The sequence below is a fragment of the Rosa rugosa genome, chromosome 2, assembly GCF_958449725.1.
Source record: "Rosa rugosa chromosome 2, drRosRugo1.1, whole genome shotgun sequence".
Taxonomy (NCBI): domain Eukaryota; kingdom Viridiplantae; phylum Streptophyta; class Magnoliopsida; order Rosales; family Rosaceae; genus Rosa; species Rosa rugosa.
Genome location: NC_084821.1, coordinates 41,970,690 through 41,992,274, shown reverse-complemented (window position 1 = coordinate 41,992,274; position 21,585 = coordinate 41,970,690). Strand labels below are relative to the sequence as shown.

Here is a 21,585-nt window from a genome sequence, read left to right as displayed (position 1 = left end):
TTTTCACCAAAAGAATGAGACTTTTTTCTTCCAAAGGGAAACAACTTGGCATAATGTATTTGTTAATGTTGTTTCATTCCCATCCATTGATTGTTCTGCTTCATAAAGCTACCAATTTTTATGTTAGAATTTTTTTTTTTTTAAGGGTTCTCATCCTCTTCCTCTTAACAATTTTTATGGGTTCTCATCCTCGTCCTCTTCTGAAAAACGCAGTCTTCGTGCTCTATTATTACAGTCATTTCTCCCACAGAGTCGTCTTCATAATTCTCATCATCGTTTGAACTAGATTTAGACCTCAAAATCCCCAAGTATAGCTAATTATCAAAGGAAGATCTAAAGATGAACCGGCCCTACTTTCCCACAACCCCGATCTGTGGGTTTTCTTGATTATTGTTTATTGGAGTTTTTGTTGTTGACCTAGTTTTTCTTAGGGTTAAATATTATTTACTTCCTATACTTATAGGGTTTCATCGTTTCCGTCTCTGACCTTCGAATTTCACCTGAAAAGTCCTTGAACTCTCAATTTCCTCCCAATTGGTCCATGCCGTCAAAATTTTCTGTTAAAGTTGCCGAAAATGTCTATTATGCCCTCACTTACTTTGTTTTTTTAAATATATTTTTTCTCTCTCTTTTATTTCTTTTTTTCACTTCACCTCTTGAAGGTCTGTGGATTGGAACCATCTTGATGAGGAGATGAACAGAAGGAGGCGAGAGAGCCGGAAGAAGAAGAAGAGGTAAAAAGAAAAAAAAAAGAAAAAAAGAGAGGAAGAGAAATATATATTTTTTTAAGTAAATGAGGGTATAATAGACTTTTTAGGGGAAGATAACGGAGTTTTTGACGGATGCTTGACGGCAGGGACCAATTAGGAGAAAATTGAGAGTTCAGAGACTTTTTAGGTGAAATTCGAAGATCAAGGACTGAAACGATGAAACCCTATAAGTATAGGGAGTAAGCAATATTTAACCCTTTTTCTTATCAATAACTCCTTTGGTGTAAATTATTTCATTCATGGTGCGAGAGATGCTAGAATGGGTTTGATGAGAGAGAAGATGAACCTGGCTTTGAGCCAAGAAATAAAGAAAATAATATTTCTTTGGTATTATCTTTTGGTGGTTTTAAAAATAAAAAATAATGCCCAGTATAATTTAGTCTAATGACATAAGTCTCCTCTTTGTAAGTGGGAGGTCATGAGTTCAACTCATAAAAGACTAGTTGTTGACATGATTCAAAAATAAAAATAAAATAATAATAATAATAATAAATGTCGTGGCTAAGATCCTGATAGTGAAAATACAGGTGTCAAAATACTATGCATGTGACAATACGAATAAGGACACAGAAAATAGGGACAGCTGATTTCTTCCCTGTTATGTGAAATATTATATAAATATAGCAAATTTTTTAAGGAAATCTCTTTTCTGTGTTTGGCCCAAACTCTAGGTTACTTTACCTAGTGGTAATAGGGTTAAATTAGAAGGATCTAGATTCCTATTCAATGTACGATTACTTTCCTTATATGATTGAGATTCTATACATTGTAATCCTCTATATAAAGAGACCCCTATTATCAATGAAAACACACAGCAAATTTCTCTCAATTTCTTATTCCCTAAAACACGTTATTAGCACGAAAGCCCTAACCCTAAAACCCTAATTTTGTAGCCCTCAAATTCCAACATCCACCGCCCCACATATTGAAGCCCTAGCCTCAAGGAACCCAGAACCGGCGGCGGAACCGGTCGGAAAATCCCTGAACCGGCCGTCGGAAAAATCGAACCGGCCCCTGCCCCCTGCAAGCATCTGCCGAGTCCTGCCAAGGTCCCAGCACGCCCCTGCCGACAGCTGCCGACAGTCCCTGCACGCTCCTGCACAGCCCCTGTCGACATCTGTTGACAGATACCGCCAGCCCTCGCACAAGCCTGCGCGCGCCCATGCGCTCGACAGCTACCTGCACGCCTGTCGACAGCCCCTGCAACCCTCAGTGCCATCTGCCGAGAAGCTGCCGACAGCTCTTGCGACTCCTGCCGAGCCCCGCGCACAGCTCCTGCATCCTCTGCCGACAGCTGCCGACATCTGCCTAAGCCCTTGCCTACACCCCTGCACATCTGCCAACAGCACCTGCGCAGCCTCCGCACAGCCTCCGCAAGCCCCCTGCCAAGCTTCGGCCACCACCGCCGGCCATCAATTTTCCGGCGACACCGGCACCTTTTTCCGGTCATCTTCAACATCCTTTTCCGGTCAAAAATTCCGGCATCTTTCCAAGGTAAACTTTTCTAAAAGTTCCCGTTTTCGAAGTTTTTCAATTTCTTCTTTTTCTCGGGGACTTCCAACATCCCTTCTTCTACCCCCCTTTCTTCTTCATATGGGAGACCTAAAGCCGAACTGTGGGGGTTCGTGCTAACTCCAAGCTTGGAGCTTGTAGAGTCCTCCAAACTTAGAGTTTGTTGAGAAGACAAATGATAGACCACATACATCATTGTTTCGATCAAATCCAAAACCCCTCTTGGAATCGGATTTTCTTGGAAGCGACTACGCTTTTATGCTCCGAAACTAACCCTAATCTTGTGTTGTTTTTCAGGATGAGTTACCTGAATAAGTTGAACTTTGTTCCACTAGAGACAACTGGCGCTGGATACCATAGGTGGGTCCGAGATGTGCGCCAACATCTTAAGGCTGATGGACTTCTGGAAACCATCCAAGAGCCTAGTCAGAACGTGCTTTCTATAGAGCAAGCTCGTGCTTTCGAAGCAAATAAAGCTAAGGCCATAATTCTCATGACAAGGCACATGAATGATGCGCTCCAAAGTGAATACCTCAATGAGGAAGACACCAGAAAACTATGGGTGGAACTTGAGCAGCGATTTGGCAACGTTCGTGACTCCCTGCTTCCTGATTTAGAATTGAGATGGCATAGCCTCCGCTTCTGTGATTTCAAGTCCGTACTTGATTACAACTCGGAAGCCCTTCGTATCAAGTCCTTGATGGAGTTCTGTGGACAAACCATAACCGATACGATGTTGATCGAGAAGACTCTCTCTACCTTCCCCGTCTCTGCCCTGATGATTTCAAAGAATTATCGGATTGATGTGAATGCAGGACGTATCACAAGGTTTCATGAGCTCATTAGCGCCATGAACATAGCTGAGAAGCACGACAATATCCTTGTGAAGAACTATAATGCTAGACCCGTGGGAACTAAGTCTATTTCGGAGTCTAACTATAGTCGCGCCCCTAAGGGAGGACGCAAGGAGCGAAACCCTAAGAGTAGGGACAATTCTGGATGTTCTGGTCCATATTCTCGCCCTAAAGAGGAAGGAAATCGCCAAGAGAGGCGTGCACGGAACCGTGGAGGTCAATGTGTGAAGAGAGAGAGAGGCGGAGCCTCCGGCTATGGTGGTGACGCCACCAAGAGTAATAGTCGTCCAAATCATGCACCAAAAGCATCTCGATCAAGGGAGTCTGACCATAAAGATGTTTGTCTTCGATGTGGATCAAGTGGACATTGGGCAAAGAAGTGTATTGCATCCCAGAACGTTGCAAACGCATACAAGATGTATCGTGAAGCAAGGGAGGCAAATTACATGGAACAAGAAGATCAAGATGGCGATCTCGATCTAAGGGTGGAAGACTACAAGGATCAAGACCCAGAAACTGGCGATTTTGATTAAGTCTTTTTATTTTCCAAGAGATGTAGGCAATTGCCATATTATTTGTAGTAGATGCCAATGGTTTAATCTTTCTTCAAAGTAGGCGTACTCCTTGTAAGTGTGATGTCTAGGAAGGTTTTGAGATAAGTGGTACTTAAGCGAGCTTTGCTCCACTGACATCTCTCTACTTACCTGGTCACATTTGCATTGAAATTACCGAAAGAAGTTAGATGACTGCCATTGTTTGCATTAGCTAGTTTCTTTTTGGATTAGATTTTCTTTAGTTAAAGAAACGATGATGTAATTCCGTTTGGCTTATTAATAAAAGTTGAGTGCTTTTCTTTATGACTCCTTTTTAATTATGAGCTTTTCTTTTAGGAATGGATGAACTACAATGTCTTGCAGATGGTGCGACTACGCACACCATTCTAAAACATAGGCAATTATTCTTAGAGATGTTGCCTACATATTCCTCTGTGACTACGATGTCTAGACCATTAGGTTTAGTTCAAGGACATGGAATGGCCCAATTCCTTTTGCCCAATGGCACCTTGATTAAAGTCACTGAAGCTCTCTACGCTCCTAAGGCAAATCGAACCTTATTGAGCTTTAAGGATATAAGAGCCAACAGATTCCATGTGGAAACGCATAGTGAGAACGGAATAGAATTCCTTTGCATTACCTCTAATGATTGCGAAAGAAAGCGTATCTTAGAGAAGCTTATGTGTCAATCTAGTGGACTTTTTGTTACTACAATTCGACCAATTGAATCCAATAATGTCATCAGAGAAGATCTCTTGGATTCAGACACATATTGGCTTTGGCATGACCGACTAGGACATCCTGGTCGTGATATGATGCTCCGTATACTTAAGACTTCACACGGGCATCCTTTCTTCAGAGTGAGAAGAAGCAAGAATCAAAAATTGATTCCCGGACTTAGCAACTGCGGCAAAAATTGAAAGGCTGCCACTGTCCCTAGTGATGACGCCATAAATGGCACCAACCATGAACGTGACGCCATGGTTGCTCCTCCTAGTGGCCATGACGCCACACACCAATTTCCATGGCTCTAACGCCATAATGGGAGATGTAGTCACACATTTTGCTTCTAACAGCGCTACAGACGCTCAGGCCCAACCAAAATCCTCATTGGTTGCTTCTAAGGCCCCTCGCTCATTTTGCAAAGCCTGTTCCTTCGGGAAATTAGGACCGAGACCGTCCTACGCAAAGGATCCTAAAATACTCATTCCGTTCTTACAGAGAATCCAAGGGGATATCTGTGGACCAATTCAACCATCATGCAGACCTTTTAAATACTTTATGGTATTGGTTGATTCGTCGACACGCTGATCACATGTCGCACTGTTGTCCACTCGAAATATTGCTTATGCTAAACTCCTCGCCCAATTATCCGTCTACGGTCTCACTACCCTGACCATCCTATTAAGTCAATTCGACTTGATAATGCTGGGGAGTTTACATCGAAAACGTTCAATGACTATTGCATGTCACTGGGGATTGATGTAGAGCATCCAGTTCCCCATGTTCATACCCAAAATGGTCTCGCAGAAGCTGTTATCAAACGACTACAGATGATAGCGCGGACATTGGTTATGCGCACCAATCTCCCTGTTTCTGCTTGGGGATATGCAATATTGCATGCAGCGACGCTAATTCGTCTATGACCCACTGCAACCCAATCTTACTCTGTGTTACAGCTAGTGACTGGGTACGAGCCTGATATCTCGCACTTACTAATTTTTGGGTGTGCAATTTATGTGCCTATTACGCCGCCACAGCGTACTAAGATGGGTCCACAACGACGAATGGGCATTTATGTTGGATATGAATCTCCAACTATCGTCCGCTATCTTGAACCCTTGACAGACAATCTCTTTACCGCTAGATTTGCAGATTGTCACTTTGATGAGACAGTCTTCCCATCATTAGGGGGAGATAAGAACACAGATGTTCAACAGGAACGACAGGAATTGTCGTGGTCTGTCCCCACTATGTCTCATCTCGATCCCCATACCGCACAGTCCGAACTTGAAGTGGGAAGAATAATCGAGCTCCAGAATGTAGCAGACACTTTGCTTGATGCGTTTTCTAATGTTGCCAAAGTGACGAGATCACACATACCTGCTGCAAACGTGCCTGCAAGGATCGATGTCCCAAATACTGGACATCATGCCACTCCTGTGACACCAGGAGATGGCGCCATTGCCCAACATGGCAATGATGTGGTATCTATAGCCGCTGGTCCCACAAGGAAGCGCGGTAGACCAATTGGTTCGAAGGATACTCGCCCTAGAAAGAGAGCAAATGAGGCACAAACAAATCCTTTGATCATCGATATTCAAAATCCATCCCATGAGAATGTTCCGGATTATGGTTATGTCCAAGAGACATCATTGGGGGACGCCTTAATGTCAGAACCTATCCCTGAGAACGTAGAGATCTCTGTAAATTACACTAGTGTACATGGGACGTGGGAAAGAAGCTCCATCATCATTGATGATGTATTCGCGTATTCAGTGGCGCGTGAGATTATTGAGACCGATGACATCGAACCACGCTCCATTGATGAATGCCAACATAGAGCTGATTGGCCAAAATGGAAAGATGCGATCCAGGAAGAAATGGGTATTCGTTAGAAAGTGTAATGAGAGAAATGAGATTGTAAGATATAAAGCTCGCCTTGTGGCGCAAGGCTTCTCACAACGCCCTGGAATCGACTACGAGGAGACCTGTTCTCCCGTAATGGACGTCATAACGTTCCGCTACCTTGTCAGTTTGGTAGTTTCCAAAAAACTGAACATGCAGCTTATGGATGTGGTTACTGCGTATCTATATGGGGATCTAGATACAGAGATATACATGAAGATTCCAGATGGAATTCAGTTACCCAAATTAAGTGGCTCTAAACCACGGAGCGCGTTTACAATTAGATTGAAACGCTCACTATATGGATTAAAACAATCCGGACGGATGTGGTATAACCGTCTAAGTGACTACTTGATTGGTAAGGGATATGTCAACAATGAACTATGCCCATGTGTGTTCATAAAAAGGACAAGTTCCGGATTTGCAATAGTAGCGGTTTATGTCGATGACATGAACATAATTGGCACCCTTAAAGAGTTAAGGGAAACCGCTGAACACTTGAAATCCGAGTTTGAGATGAAAGATCTTGGGAAAACACGGCTTTGCCTCGGTTTAGAACTTGAGCACCGTAGAGATGGTATCCTGATTCATCAATCAGCTTATACCCAAAAGATGCTTAGGCGTTTCAACACTGACAAGATTAAGCCTTCAAGCACCCCAATGGTCGTCTGTAGGCTTGATCCAAAGAAGGATCCATTTCGTCCAAAAGATGACGACGAAGAAGTGCTAGAGGCATAAGTGCCCTACCTAAGTGTAATAGGCGCATTATTGTACTTAGCACAATGCACAAGACCTGACATCTCATTAGCTGTGAACTTGCTAGCTAGATATAGCTCTGCGCCAACACGACGTCATTGGACTGGTGTTAAAGATATCTTTCGATACCTAAGTGGTACGATTGATATGGGCTTGTTCTATCCCTACAGAGAGAAGATGGATTCGGACTCATCAAGTGCCAGGAACGCCACACATGGTGGACTGCGTTCCCTCTCCCCAAAATGATATAAGTGTTTTGGAAGGTTTTGCTGATGCTGGGTACCTCTCTGACCCGCACAAAGGTCGCTCCCAAACTGGTTATGATTTCACCATAGGAAAGACCGCGATATCTTGGAGGTCTACAAAGCAGACCTTAGTCGCTACCTCTTCGAATCATGCAGAGATTATTGCTCTTCACGAAGCAGTTCGTGAATGTATATGGCTTCGATCCATAGTTACGCATGTTTGAAGCAATTGTGGTTTGAAGTCTACCACAGATGAGCCAACAAGCATTTATGAGGATAATGCTGCTTGCATTGAACAAATGAAGCAAAGCTACATCAAAGGCGACAACACCAAGCATATATCGCCCAAATTCTTCTACAATCAACAACAACAGAAGCTCCTCAAGATCAAAGTGAACCAGGTTTGATCTGAGGACAATGTGGCAGACTTGTTTACTAAGTCATTGCCCAAATCCACGTTCGAGAAACATGTGGCAAGAATTGGCTTGCGGAAATTATCTGAACTCCCATGATCGTAGTCATCAGGTGGAGGCTCAGACATCAGGGGGAGATGTCTACATGTTCGTCTCGAACCGTGAAGGGTGTGTTGTGCTCTTTTTCCCCTTCGATCGAGGTTATTTTTGTCCCACTGGGTTTTTGTTACTCGGCAAGGTTTTTAGCGAGGCAACGAGAGAAGCACCGCGTTTGAGCAACACAAAGGGGAGTGTTTAAGGAAATCTCTTTTTTGTGTTTGGCCCAAACTCTAGGTTACTTGACCTAGTGGTAATAGGGTTAAATTAGAATGATCTAGATTCCTATTCAATGTACGATTACTTTCATTGTATGATTGAGATTCTATGCATTGTAATCCTCTATATAAAGAGGCCCATATTATCAATGAGAACACACAGCAAATTTCTCTCAATTTCTGATTCCCTAAAACACAAATAATGATACCAAGAAAGACCCCTTTTGTTATGTCCCATGAGCTGCAGACAAAATCTGTTTAAATGGACAAGTGTCTGTCCCTTACTGGCTGTGGTTAGCCTAGGCTAACCAAGTTTGGTTAGCGAAGTAATGTCCGAAATGGAATAGCGGAATAAATTTAAAAAAAAAATGCATTGAGAACATGTTTCGCAGTGGTTAGTCAAGGACATACAAGTGAAGCAGTGTCTTGTACTCTTTAAAATAATTCGATCAAGGTTCCATATGGACATGTCGATTTTCTTCATCCTATTTTGTAAATTGGTGATATCAGTTTTATTTGACGTGCGGATTTCTTTTTCTTTTCCCACCTTCCACGTTATGTCTAGTTGTTATCAAATACCAGATTTCAGAATTATATCATATTCGAAGTACCATGAAATTTTCATTCATGAACTTAATCTAGTGAGGATGCTGATTAATGATAGCTGGCAGCCTTAATGATATTAAACATTAAATGCTGCTCGCAAACCCCAAATCTCTTCTGTGGCCATGACCAAAGCCGAGCATTGTTGACTCCAGACACTTCTGTTTCACTGTGAGATATGATCCTATGAGTGTGATTAGAGCTGATGATAGCCTAAATAGCAGATCTTGCTAGTCTTATGTGTCTGGAATATTTTTACATGCGAATATATGTCTTTTTTGGTAAATATATAACAAATGTATGTAACTTTAGTTGGTTAGTGTAGTGAAAAATATCTCCATTGATGGAAGTAATCGATTTTTACCCAACGGATATTCAGTTCTCATCAATCTTGTCAAGCAGTCAGTGTAATCCTTCAACATTATTACCCTTGAAGCAGAGAGACTAGTAGTTGGTTCGTTTGGAAACTCAGAATATAGAGAGTAGCGAAATGATATTGCAATTTAGGAGGAGTGCCGACGTGTAGTTTAACCCTAACAGGGGCCAGTACTTGTGGATCATGATGAGGCTCCTATTACGGCTAAACTGCACGTCGGCACTCCTCTAATTGGGGCCAGTACGTGTGGATCATCACGAGGCTACTGAGCTGCTTAAAGAGATGAATCATAAATCTATAACTTTGCTAAAAAACAAAAAATCACGTGGGAAAAAAATAAAATTTATATGGTGGTTCAGGTCAGAGTGAGACAATCAGTTATAGACTAGCAGGTAGTCGACATAAATATATTCAAGGATCCAATAGCAAAATCCAAATCCAGACCAGTTTATTTTTGCAGAGCTAAATGAGAGGGACCAGTGAGAATACATATTTGCATCTAGACTTGATTTGCATATGTATGAGTTTGGTAAAAGATTAAAGTCATGAATCATAAACGTTTGTCAGTCAACATGACAAAATCTGAAAACACTGGAAATTAATGGACTGCTTTCCTGCTAAATCTTATCTTCTTCTGCGTTATCTTTGCTTTATACCAACAACACACTACTACAGAAACAGAGTTTAAAGACACTTGGCTAAAAGAAACAACAACGTTTTTTTATTTCACCGTCCTTGTAAACCATTAAGGACGTCACCCGGATTTTAACAAGTGAATAGGTAAAAGTCCTTGTGCGTTTTTCGTCAAATAACAAAGAGAAATACCCGGATTTTAATTACCATCTTTCATGCTACATTACTTTTACATTAAGAACTGGGTAGCTGTATAACATTATTGAGTGCAACACGCAAAGTTGCAATCCAACAGCTCCAATATCTGTTTCTTTTCTTTATTGGCCAATCTAATATCTTAAAATTATTAGGACTTTAGCTTCTACTTTGTATTTGTAACATGATGTAGAACGAAGGGCAATGAGGATCGAAGAGCAGCTTGATTGTGAAAAGGGAAAACTCGGTTTGCTGCAAATTTGGCGTTCGGCGTCAGAATTGTGATTGCTATATCTTTCCGAGAAGGGAACGGTGCCAGGAACAAAACTTGTCACATTGCCACGACATGTGGGCTTTTCGGGCTTTTGAAATCATTTCTGGCCTCAAAACTGCAATTTACTATTTTTCAGCATTTTAGGTTTTCTAGTTCGATTTGGATTTGTTTTGTTTTAACCCGTAGGCTTTAGGATTTCATTGTTAGTCGCCTTAGGGTTTCTTTTCTCATATATAAGCAATCTTAAACAGCTGCAGAATCTTTTATCTTATTATCAATCAAATGTAGAGTTTTCTCATCTATCTTTAGTGGACTCCAGAATTCTTACTTTAGGATTTATTGCTTGTAAACCCAGGTTATTTCCGATTGCGTCATAACAAAATATAATCAAAATCACAACTTGGATAATTTGATTAAAACGCAGTAGCAGATGAAGCAATAAGAACAGTAGCAAAGTTTAGCAAACTTTTGTGCTTAAACTTAGATTAAGAATTCTTGAGATTACATCAACAACCTTGACTCTTATATAGGGTACAAGAATAACCTACCAAACCAACTTCTATATATGATAAGAGGTTAATAAACTAGATTAAAATGAACTTTACATAAACAAAATATCTAGTTATACTTGAGTGGAGGTAAGAGTAGTAGCAACTAGCAGCTCCAACTTGTTTCAGCATTTTCCTAGTTGCATTAGGAAAGCATTAACTTCAACACTCACTCTTAATGCTTCGCTTCTCCATTCCAAGCTAGTAAACATATGAGGTATTCAAACCTCTCTCTTGGTAGTGCTTTGGTGAAGATATCTACAACTTGGTTTTCAGTATTGCCGTAGACCAAATCCACCTCATTACTGCATCCTCTATGTAATGAAACTTCAAGGCAATGTGCTTTGCCAAACTGTGATGCATAGCGTTCTTGCTTATGGCAATAGTAGACTTGTTATTACACAAAATGGATGTTGCAGATCCTTGTTTCTTACCATCAATGACTCTTCTGAGCCAAATTGCTTGTGAAGTGGTTATTGATGCAGAAACATATTCAGCTTCAGCTGTAGATAAAGCAATTGAGGCCCAAGAAAATACACTAGTTCTTGGTGTGAATGTATACCTAGATATGCTCTTCAAATCATCAACACTGCCTTCCCAATCACTATTACAGAAACCAAAGATGACAATTAAAAAATAAAACAAAAATTTGGAGAAAAAATCAACGTACATTAGATCATTTAAACCAACAGGCTATCGGACCAAAAAAAAAATGTACAGGCTAAAACAAATACAGCTAGTCATCTAAAGATAAACAATTTTCAGCATGACTTCAGGTGCCATAGTAACTTTTCATCGTTCATGATATATCTTATGTTTAAGTAATGGAGTTGATGTGTTATATCTAGTATAAATATAAAAATTGTATCCATCTGAGTATTAGTGCAGCAGGGTTGGTTTTGCATCGCCGAGATCTGTGTTCGAGCCCCAAGAGACGCGGACGAAAATGATCCCCCAAATTTGAAAGAAATATGACGGAGTTAGTGGTCGTGGTACCAAATTGTCTAACAAACCCTAACGTTAGGTTGTATACGAAAATGAAATTTTCAGAAGTTGGGTATGAAAGTGAAAAACACCCTATAGGCTATAGCTGATGGTTTTATTTGTAATTAATCTAGGAATGATCAGATCTCCTCTGTTCGGCCACTAATTGACGTCGAATTGTTGGCATTTGGTTCTTCTTGACGACATCAACCTACCACTGGCCTCAGATTCTCTAGTGAATTTCCCATGACGGTGAATTAAGGAGAGGAGCCGTCAACAATTCTGATGTGTTTGTTTGTTTGTTTTTGTTTTGTTTTTTGTTTTTTGCCTTTCTTGGGTGATTGACCATATTCTAAGACGATTATGGTATTGTATTACATCTACTCTTCGAACTCTACACGAGGCTATGCTCAAATTCGAATTTCAATTAAAAGAGGAATAATTACGTACGTTTTCGGTGATATTTTCAATCCACCGGATCACACTTCCCTAAGGGAGTAAGGGGATCGGATGTAATATAATGTGTATCTAACGAGTTGTACTTAACTTGGAGCCAATGTGTTATATCTTCATCTGATTCATTACTTAGGGTTTAAGATTTATCACAACCTTAAACTCATACAGTCATACGTACTCTAGTAATATAATGCACACTCATTGTCCAAAATCCTTAACACTAACCATTTCAAGGAAAGATTCATCGAATATATGTACCATCAAATATCGACACATGGCATTTTAATATTCAAAATAATTTTTCTTGTTATTGTTACATATTATGAAAAGGGAGCTTCTATTCATACCTCCAAAGTTGGCATTTGGACCTCCCAACTTAACAGACCTCCAACTTACTTTTATAGATAACCAATTTGCTATCTAGACCTCCCTAATTTTCCCACAACGCTCATCGTCCAATAAAATCAATAAAAACTTCTTCTTTTACGTTCTATTCATACCTTCAAAATCAGTAGTCGAACCTCATTCAATTTTTGAAGATTTCACAATCCTATTTTACCCTTCATACAATTAAGCTGCACCAAAAAAAAAAAAAAAATCTCCAGTTGGTAGTCAATACAGTATTTTTCATTAAATCAATTGAATATAGAAGCACATTGGTATACTCCTATCTGAGATGTTTAGATATTACTCCCAATTCTCAAAATTTTTAATTAAACTGAGTTTTTGGATACAAAGTTTTCATCACTTAATTATGATTTACGTACAGTCGGTACAGATACCCGTACTGAAAGTGGTCATGGTGTTCCAAAGCCGGTCCAACATAATGCTCCTTAGCTTGGAGAGAGACACATATTTACTAATTGCTTCGAGTTGGAAAAAAAGCGCAAGCAGCAATATAATAGGCAATGCACAGCTTAGAATTTTGCGAATTGCCTCATCGAAACATACTGTTTGTAAAGGTAAGAAGAGATTTTTTTTTTTTTGTCTGTGAGCTATGACCTATTGGTTATCTAGGATAACCGATATCGTGGATGTCACAGTTTCAGACCTCACTGACATCATGGGAGGGGAGGGGTGGGGTGGGGTTAAAAAAAGTTATAAAAAAAAAAAAAAAATTTCCCCCTCTTTTGTGTCCTTATTGGTAATTTGGCATGAGTTGACAAAGTCAACTATAATTTGGAAAAAGAGAGAGGTACAAATACCAATTTTGGAGGTATGAATAGAAGCTCCCTTATGAAAATTTATTCCCACTCAATAATTTATGGGACCACACTAACGCGCGGGTTTTAAGGAGTGCATAGTGCTCTAATTATTATTATTTTTTTTTCAAAAAGGGCCGGACCAATGAAATAACAGATTACATGGAGGGGACATTGTACCTAAACCCCAAATTACAATTTGCATCAAGAGAACTTTATGAGATAATAACAAGAGTTTCAATTAAAATAATGTATTCTAGCAAGCACCAACTAACGAAGAGTGCTCTACTAGCAACTCCATTCGCTTCACAATTGTGGTGACATACCTGAAATATAAATGTATTACGAAGAAACATTATTACAACACGCATAGCTTTCCCACTATGTTGTCACCGAAATATAAATTTGGTGACACTTACTTTCACCCTACCACTAGGCGGTTGTGACCATTTATCAATGTAAGGAACTCGTTGCCTACCTAGAGCAGACAAGACAGACAAGGAAGGACACGTTGCTTAATTGAATCAAATCACTTGAGATGATACTTTTTTTTTGTTAGTAATAATACTTCATTAATAAGCCCAAAGCAACCCAATTACAAGATAAATTTGATATAGGAAAATTACATCTCTAACTTAATATCATAGAGATCAGGACAAAAGATAGTAATCCTAAAACTTAAAACAAAAATATCCTAAAACTAGACCACCGTTGTCGCCACCCCAGCAATACCGTGCAGCCACAAAATGTTGCACCATAATCGACCAAGATGTAGCGAGAAGAGCCAAAATTCGGGGATACATTCTGAGAAAACAATGTCAATGAAACCCCAAAACGCAGATCAAATCAAACCCTTTACCCTTGTGATCGATTGGATAGAACTTGAGTCAAACCATTTAATAATAATTTGTTCACCAAATATGCCACACCGTCACTTAATTGATTATTTGGATGAAAAACTTATCAACAACTCACAATGAGAAAAATTGAAACTATAAAATGATAAACTATTATTTAAATTAAAAATACGGAAATCAATTGGTATATGGGTAGAAATAGAGCCTTTTTAATGAGGACCACTAAAATGAGGACTAGTTGAGGACTTTCTAATCAACGATTTATGAGACCCATTTTTCGATTATATTACGGCAAATCAACCGTTAGATGTTTTTGTATGCATGAGTAGATCACTTCTGAAAATTTTCTTCCAAAATGCTAATCGTTAAGATACCGAACTAGATCAAATCAATGGACGAACCAACTTTGTCAAATATGAACCGTTCATGTTCATAACTGATAAATTACGATTGTGAATGCCTTAACGATTTTCATTTTGATTGAAAAATTGCATAAATGATCTACACATAAATATTTATACATCTAACGGTTGATTTGCGGAAATGTGATCGAAAATTGAGTCTAACAAAAAAGTCTTCAACTAATCCTCATTTTAGTGGTTCTCATTAAAAGGGCTCTCTGACTAGAAATTACATGATACTAAATTATAACATCTATGCGAACCGTCAGTGGTTCAGATCTAGAGGGCACATAATTTGATTGCATGTAAAGCCTAAGTACCTGGTCATCAAAAAAAAAAAAAAAAAGCCTAAATACCTAATTCTAACATATGAAAAAATGAAAATTAGCCACTCCTCACTGTGTATTTGAAAATGACGCGAGAGGATAAACCTAGCTAGCCCAGTCCGTGAGATTCAAGAAATGCGAACTTACATTGAAAATTAAAGCAAATCCAGTTGAAAGCAAACTGGTTGGTAGATTGGGACCGATCGAATCAATGTGGAACGTATATGACGTCACGAGGGACGTATATGTCCTTGGATCATATGAATGTTGGTTTGGATTATCTAAAATATCAGTGTGTGAAAGCTAAGCTCTGTTCAAACTTGACCTGCGGCTACATATATATATGTGCATATATTACCTAATAGCTAGCTAGTAAGAAAACGATTTCATAATGATCACATGCAATGTCGATCACTCGATCATATGAAAGATGATATTATGATTCTCTTCTTGATTAATTTCCAACCAATTTTGCCACTTTCGTTGGACTTGATTAGTAACTGGTCCTGACTAGCTAAGTAAGCTCTATGAGAGATTGCTGTCAATCTATTGCCGTCCTATGCACGATGAGTATATGGATAAATTAGTTGCCTAAATTTTAGGACATTGAAATCGACACATACTCTTTTTAATCGCACATACAATTTACATTTCTATCTAATTTACTTTTAATTATTTTTTTATATCTTGCATTGATATTTTTCACCCCACAGTTTACCCATGACTCGATTCATCGGATGTATGCGAAGGGACTCCATTTAACCTTCAGCTTGAGGAATCAGGATTTTAGGGTTTTACATAAACTAGGTTTTTGCATATTAAGAAATTTCTTACTTTTTAGACCAAATGCACGCAGGTTGGCAAAAGTAAAATTCGGTTTATAAAAAAAATAATAATAATAAGTGAAGTTGTCCTCTTCACTCTTTTGTCACTCGTCTTTGCACTTTCGTCATTTTGATCGTCACTCCAATCAAATTTTTGTGGCTACATGATTTTGTTTAAGAACCATAAATTAAGTGTTAACATCATGTAAATAATAAGAAAAAGGTGGGTCTCACTCACAGATTATCTGACTCAGCTCTTATCTCTAGCTGTCTCTCTTGTTCAATGATCTTCACCCACTCTCTGGCAACTCTATAAATAGGGAGAGCCAAGCTGCATTATGTACTCACTCACAAATCACTTCCTTCATACAAATTATTGTTAAGCAAACAAAGAGAAAGATCGATGGCATTCTCAAAGACTATTCTTCTCGTTGCCCTTGTCTTTGCTGTTCTCCTCATCTCCTCTGAGGTCTCAGCTCATGGTGAGTGATATTCTCTCTTTCCGATTACCCTAATCACAACATTTCGATGAGTAACTAAAACGCATTACGATTTGGGCCACCAATCACATGAATATTAACTGCAAACTTATTCAAATATTGAGCATTTTCTTGTTAGAAAACCAGATCTTGGTTTATTCATTTACTATATATGTACATCTAGCTATATTGTATATTGTTCTCTTTTTCAAAATATAATTTTTATTTTTGAGTACAGAAAATTCTGACCACTTCCACGGCAACGATCATGGACATGGTGGCCACGGACATGGAGGACATGGACATGGAGGCGAAGGAGGACATGGACATGGAGGACATGGAGGACACGGAGGACATGGTGGCCATGGAGGCCGTGGAGGGCACGGAGGGCATGGACCTGGTGCTCATGAAACTGAGAATTAGATACCGTTTGCTGCCTCGCCTAATGTCAGGCGTGCTAGCTGCATGAGTATTATTAGTATGAACTATGAAGCACTTGTTTGTCAAATAAAGTTGTACTGGTTAATGAGTAGTAATCTGAAAACTCTCAATCAAGCATTGGCAGGTTACTTCTAAGCTTTATCGCTGTACTCTTAATTTGTAATGTATGCCTTGGATGGCCTTGTTATTTACTACAATTTGCAGTTTTGCACGTAGTTTATTGAAGGAAAAAAAAAAAAAAAAACATAGAACAAAAGATACTTTGGTGTGTTAAAACTTATAAAATAAAATTAAAAAACTTAAAAAGCCCCATGAACCTAGCCTCTCGTGAAAGTTGAGAAGTTCATAGCAAAAGGCATTGATAAACAAAATGTACGTTTTCGGTGTGATGAAAATCAATGAACTCCTTCTTAGCTAAAATCTTATCTTCTTCTGTCTTATCTTTGCTTTACACCAACATCATTTATGCTACATTACACCACCAAGTGGCCGGGAAGATTATAATGTTGGGTACCTACGTGCATTACTTTAGACCAGACCCGCCCGTACTGGGCATCTGACATCGTCCTTGCCATGAACGGAGCGGTGGAATATGAACCAAACCGTCATCATAAGAGCAAAGGCAGCTTGAAAGCATCAAGGACAGCAAGAAGGTGGAGATCGATGGACGAGACTCTTAGATGCCAAGCAGACACGTCATGACTTTCTTAAGCTATAATTAAAAATGTGTTGCGCTTTTCCAACATATTAAAACCTCTCGAACACTATCTATTGCTTCCGTTATAGATGAGAAAGAAAGAAAAGAAAAAAAGTTCTTTGTTTTTAAAGATTATATTCAAAGTAAATTGTTTTGTTCATCAATGTATATTTCTCAATTAACCCAAAGTAAACTTAAAACAGACTGTAGAGTTTATGAGCTCGTTCAATAGAATCCAATAGTTCGATTCCTAGTCCTCAAATATCACTATGTAACTGCGAAAATATGTTCACAACTGGCTAAGAAAATTCATATACTTGCAATCTTTGAAACAGTTGCTGCCGATGCATGTATTCTCGATCAAGCACCTGTGCTCACCTGTATATTTTAACATCACTTTTCGTATGCACAAGCAATAAGGTAAACACTCAAAAAATACTTGGATGCAGAGACTGCAAAGCAACGTAAGGAAAAACAAATGATAGAAAAACTGAGAGTAGAGGTCATCTCAAGAAAAACCATCAATCCATCCTCTCCAACTCCTCATCACCAAACTTTCAAGCCCTCTCTTTTTTTACAAGAGTTCCACCTGTACGTGCAAATTTCATCTTCAACTAGAGCAATGTTGATGATTTACAGAATTGGTTGTGCAAAACCTTATAGTTCATTTCTATCCATTCTCCGGAAGCCTCAAAGATGATGTAACATCAAATGCAACAGTGAACGAGCTGATTTTGTACTGGCAAAAATTAACCACCACCTCTTGGATTATCTCTCAAAACCTGAATCTGACGTACTTCAACACTTTCTTCCCATCAGTACTATTACTGATGATGCCATGGATGTTGCTCTGCTTGTTCAATTCACGGTGTTTAACTGTAGAGGAATTGCAATTGCAGTCTCTATCACACATGATTGCTTTTGCATCAGCTTTGTGCACATTTGTCCGCAGCTGGACTGCCATGACTCGTGACAAGTATGATCACAATCTATTAGTGCTTCCAGAGTTCATTAGACTGTCTGAGCCGCCACTTCGGATATGTTGATCATTCGCACCCCTGCAGCTCAAACTTTCACAACAAGGTGGTTTGTGTTCAGCGCCTCAGAGATGGCCAGACTCAAAGGAGTAAATAAGTGTCACAATGGTGGAACTAGAATCTGCAGTTTTGTTGAGATGTGCTATTTCTGCTTCTTGAATCTATGTCAGGAAGATCATTACCCAGGTCATTTCAAGAAAAATGATATGTAATTAGAAGAAGTAATTGTCAAGATTACAAGACTTCTGAACAGAAATTTCAAGAGGTAGCTGTTTAAATCAAAATTTGACAAAATTATTCATTTACATTTATCTTCAGTTTCCTATACAGCTTACATTATCTCAAGAACAGCAATGGGGCAGAAGTCTGGAAGTTGCCAAAAGAGACCGAAGCCACCCAGAGAGCTCAAAAGTTAAAAGATTGCATTGCATAATTACCACTGTATAAATCTTACAATGTAATCTGAGCTAACAATCCAAACATATTACTGAACAGACAAAGACCTCGAAAGAGTTGAAAAGTTTGAATGAAGGGGGAAATATCTGAAATATGGTGGGATATATAAAGCACAACACAAATTTTGTCATTCTGAAAACAGACAGTCAGATGCAAGAGAGGAATAGAGTAATGACATCATTATAGCCAAACTGGAACAATCTTCATCTAACTTTTAAGACAAATTACACATACATGATGGATTAAATACATAATGGTTGCCTAAAGTTCAACAGTTTCAAAGCTCAAGGAGACATTGAGAATGTTTAGTTTCAACATCCAAAAATGTAAACTAACTTCATAATGATCCTTTTATCAAGGGCAACAAAGCTGGATCCACCTTATCTCTAGACAATAAATCAATTATCATTTTCATTGTTGATGCATCTGCTGAGAAACCCCTCTCCACCATTTGATGAATAAGTGCCATCACCCTTGACATCTCATTGTTAAGGATAAACCCTCGGATAATTGTGTTGTACGTACAACCATCTGGAGAACAACCTTTCTCTTCCATTTCTCTCAGCATATTTTCTGCTTCACTAATTAAGCCCCCCTTACAAAATCCACTAATCATTGCATTATATGTCTTAACATCGGGGTGAAGTCCTTTTGATGATAAACTGAAAAATAGATCCCTTGCAGCTTCAAGTTTTCCAGCTTTGATAAAATAATCCATAAGAATATTGTAAATTACAATATTTGGATGCAACTTCTTGCCTTCCATCTCTCTAAGCAACTCCATTGCCATACTGAGTTGTTGCCTTTTACAAAAGCCATCCAGCAAAACACCATAAGTCTCAACATTTGGAAGTAGGCCAGAAGCTTGCATCCTAATGAACAACTTCTTTGCATCTTGTATTCTCCCCAGTTTGCAAAAACCATCCATAAGAGTGGTGTACGTGACAGTAGTTGGAAACAGTCCCTTATGAGACATTTCTTGAAAAAGCCTCACGGCCTCATTAATATTTTTGTGCTTGCAATATCCGTTTATCAATATCCCATAAGTTTGAGCATCGACCATTGATCCCAAGCTAACCATTAGATTGAACACTTCTCTTGCCTCCTCCATTTCTCCTCTCAAACAGTAACCATCCATAAGCGAGTTATATGTAACTACAGTAGGTTCAAGATCTCTTTGAATCATCATCTCAACCATGGTTTTTGCTTGCACAACCATTCCCTCTTTGCAAAATGCATCTATCAACACATTGAAGGTGCGCACATCCGGATAGATATTTTGACTCGCCATTTCATTCAACAACCTCGTAGCTTGTTTCCACTGGCCTAATTGGCAAACTCCGTGGATGAGAGTGTTATAGGTAACGACGTTTGGGCAAATACCCTTACTGATCATTTCCGAGAAGAGGTCGAATGCATCATCAATTAGTGTCTCCTTACAAAGACAATCAATGATGGTGCTATAAGAAAACACACCAGGCTTACAATCCGGAGATAGTTCCATCTTCCTAAGCAGTTGAAGAGCTGCACGATTGTTGCCTTTGATGCACAATCCCTTTATTAGAGTATCGAAGGTAACAATATCCGGTTTACAACCTATATCGACCATTTTACTGAAAAGCCGTGCTGCTTCAAGGACTCTACCCTTCATAACGAATCCATTGATTAGAGTGCTGAAGGTCCTGACATTTGGTTGGAGACCAAATTTGAAGAATTTTCCAAGGACGGATAAACTAAATCCCATTTGGTTCAAACGACAATGGCAGTTGATGATAATGTTGAGACTACAATCATTAGGAATAATCCGCAGACCCATTTGTTTATACAAACAAATGACTCGGGAATAATGCTTCATTTTCACGAGCTGACACAAGATATGATTGAAGCGGATGATGGAAGGCAGAGGACGCCTCTGAAGCATTTCATGGAACACCTCCAAAGCATCCTCAACATTACTCACTACTTTGGGCGTTTCTGGGTCTGTCACGAGATGGGTGTTTCTAGATTTACTTGGATTTGAGGACCCAGAATGAAAACTGTTGAGGAAAACATTAAGAGAAGTAGTGGTAGAGTCAAGGAGAAAAGGCATACCTCTTCTTCTCCGTTGTGTGCTGCTGCAACAATAAGAATAACAAGAAGAAGAAGAAGCAGTTGCCCTCATCATCTTCAGCATCTCGGATACAGTGGGGTAGGAACTAGGAGCCTCAAAGAGGTTTCTTTCTGATTTTTCAGTTCTGACAAAGAGAGAAAGAGAGTAGTGAATCTGTGAATGACTGAACACTTCTCGTATACAGAGGACAGTACTGGGCAAGCAAAAACTTTTCCTAGACTACTAGATATTTCACATAATTTCACTTCACAAAACATGTGTATAATCAAATGGCCGATAATGGATTAAGTTTTTATTAGTTTATCGTATGTTAACATAAACATAGAAATTTGAACTAATAAGTTGTTATTGTAGAAGATAGCAACAACCAAATCTAACATGTGTACTTTAATTTTTCAATAGATGAGTACAAATCCTTTTCATGTAGGGACCTATATCTTATGCAATTTGAGATTCTTAGTTTGGTCGACAAACTGTAGAGGTTTTACTCATGGAGTCGAAAATTACCACCGAAAAAATTAAACCAATCAAAATTTAACCTTTCGGTGGATTAAAGGAAGTAGGAGGTCAATAAAAAAGGGGATGTTAATCAAAATTCCAATTAATCACCACATCCATATTGTAAATATACAGTTACGAA

At 39.0% G+C, this 21,585-nt stretch overlaps 2 protein-coding genes across 2 annotated transcripts; one reads left to right on the top strand and one right to left on the bottom strand.

The window, feature by feature from the left end:
* The first annotated feature begins 16,048 nt into the window (after positions 1 to 16,048).
* On the top strand, positions 16,049 to 16,842 carry LOC133731946 (cold and drought-regulated protein CORA-like). The gene is made up of 2 exons (XM_062159395.1): positions 16,049 to 16,207; positions 16,443 to 16,842. Exons 1-2 carry the CDS (start codon positions 16,129 to 16,131, stop codon positions 16,625 to 16,627), a joined length of 264 nt encoding a protein of 87 aa, XP_062015379.1. The 5' UTR covers positions 16,049 to 16,128; the 3' UTR covers positions 16,628 to 16,842.
* A 2,173-nt stretch (positions 16,843 to 19,015) lies between these two features.
* On the bottom strand, positions 19,016 to 21,123 carry LOC133733981 (putative pentatricopeptide repeat-containing protein At1g12700, mitochondrial). Its single transcript, XM_062161646.1, has one exon. The coding sequence runs from the start codon at positions 21,006 to 21,008 to the stop codon at positions 19,173 to 19,175; it is 1,836 nt and encodes a 611-aa protein (XP_062017630.1). The 5' UTR covers positions 21,009 to 21,123; the 3' UTR covers positions 19,016 to 19,172.
* Positions 21,124 to 21,585: the final 462 nt, after the last annotated feature.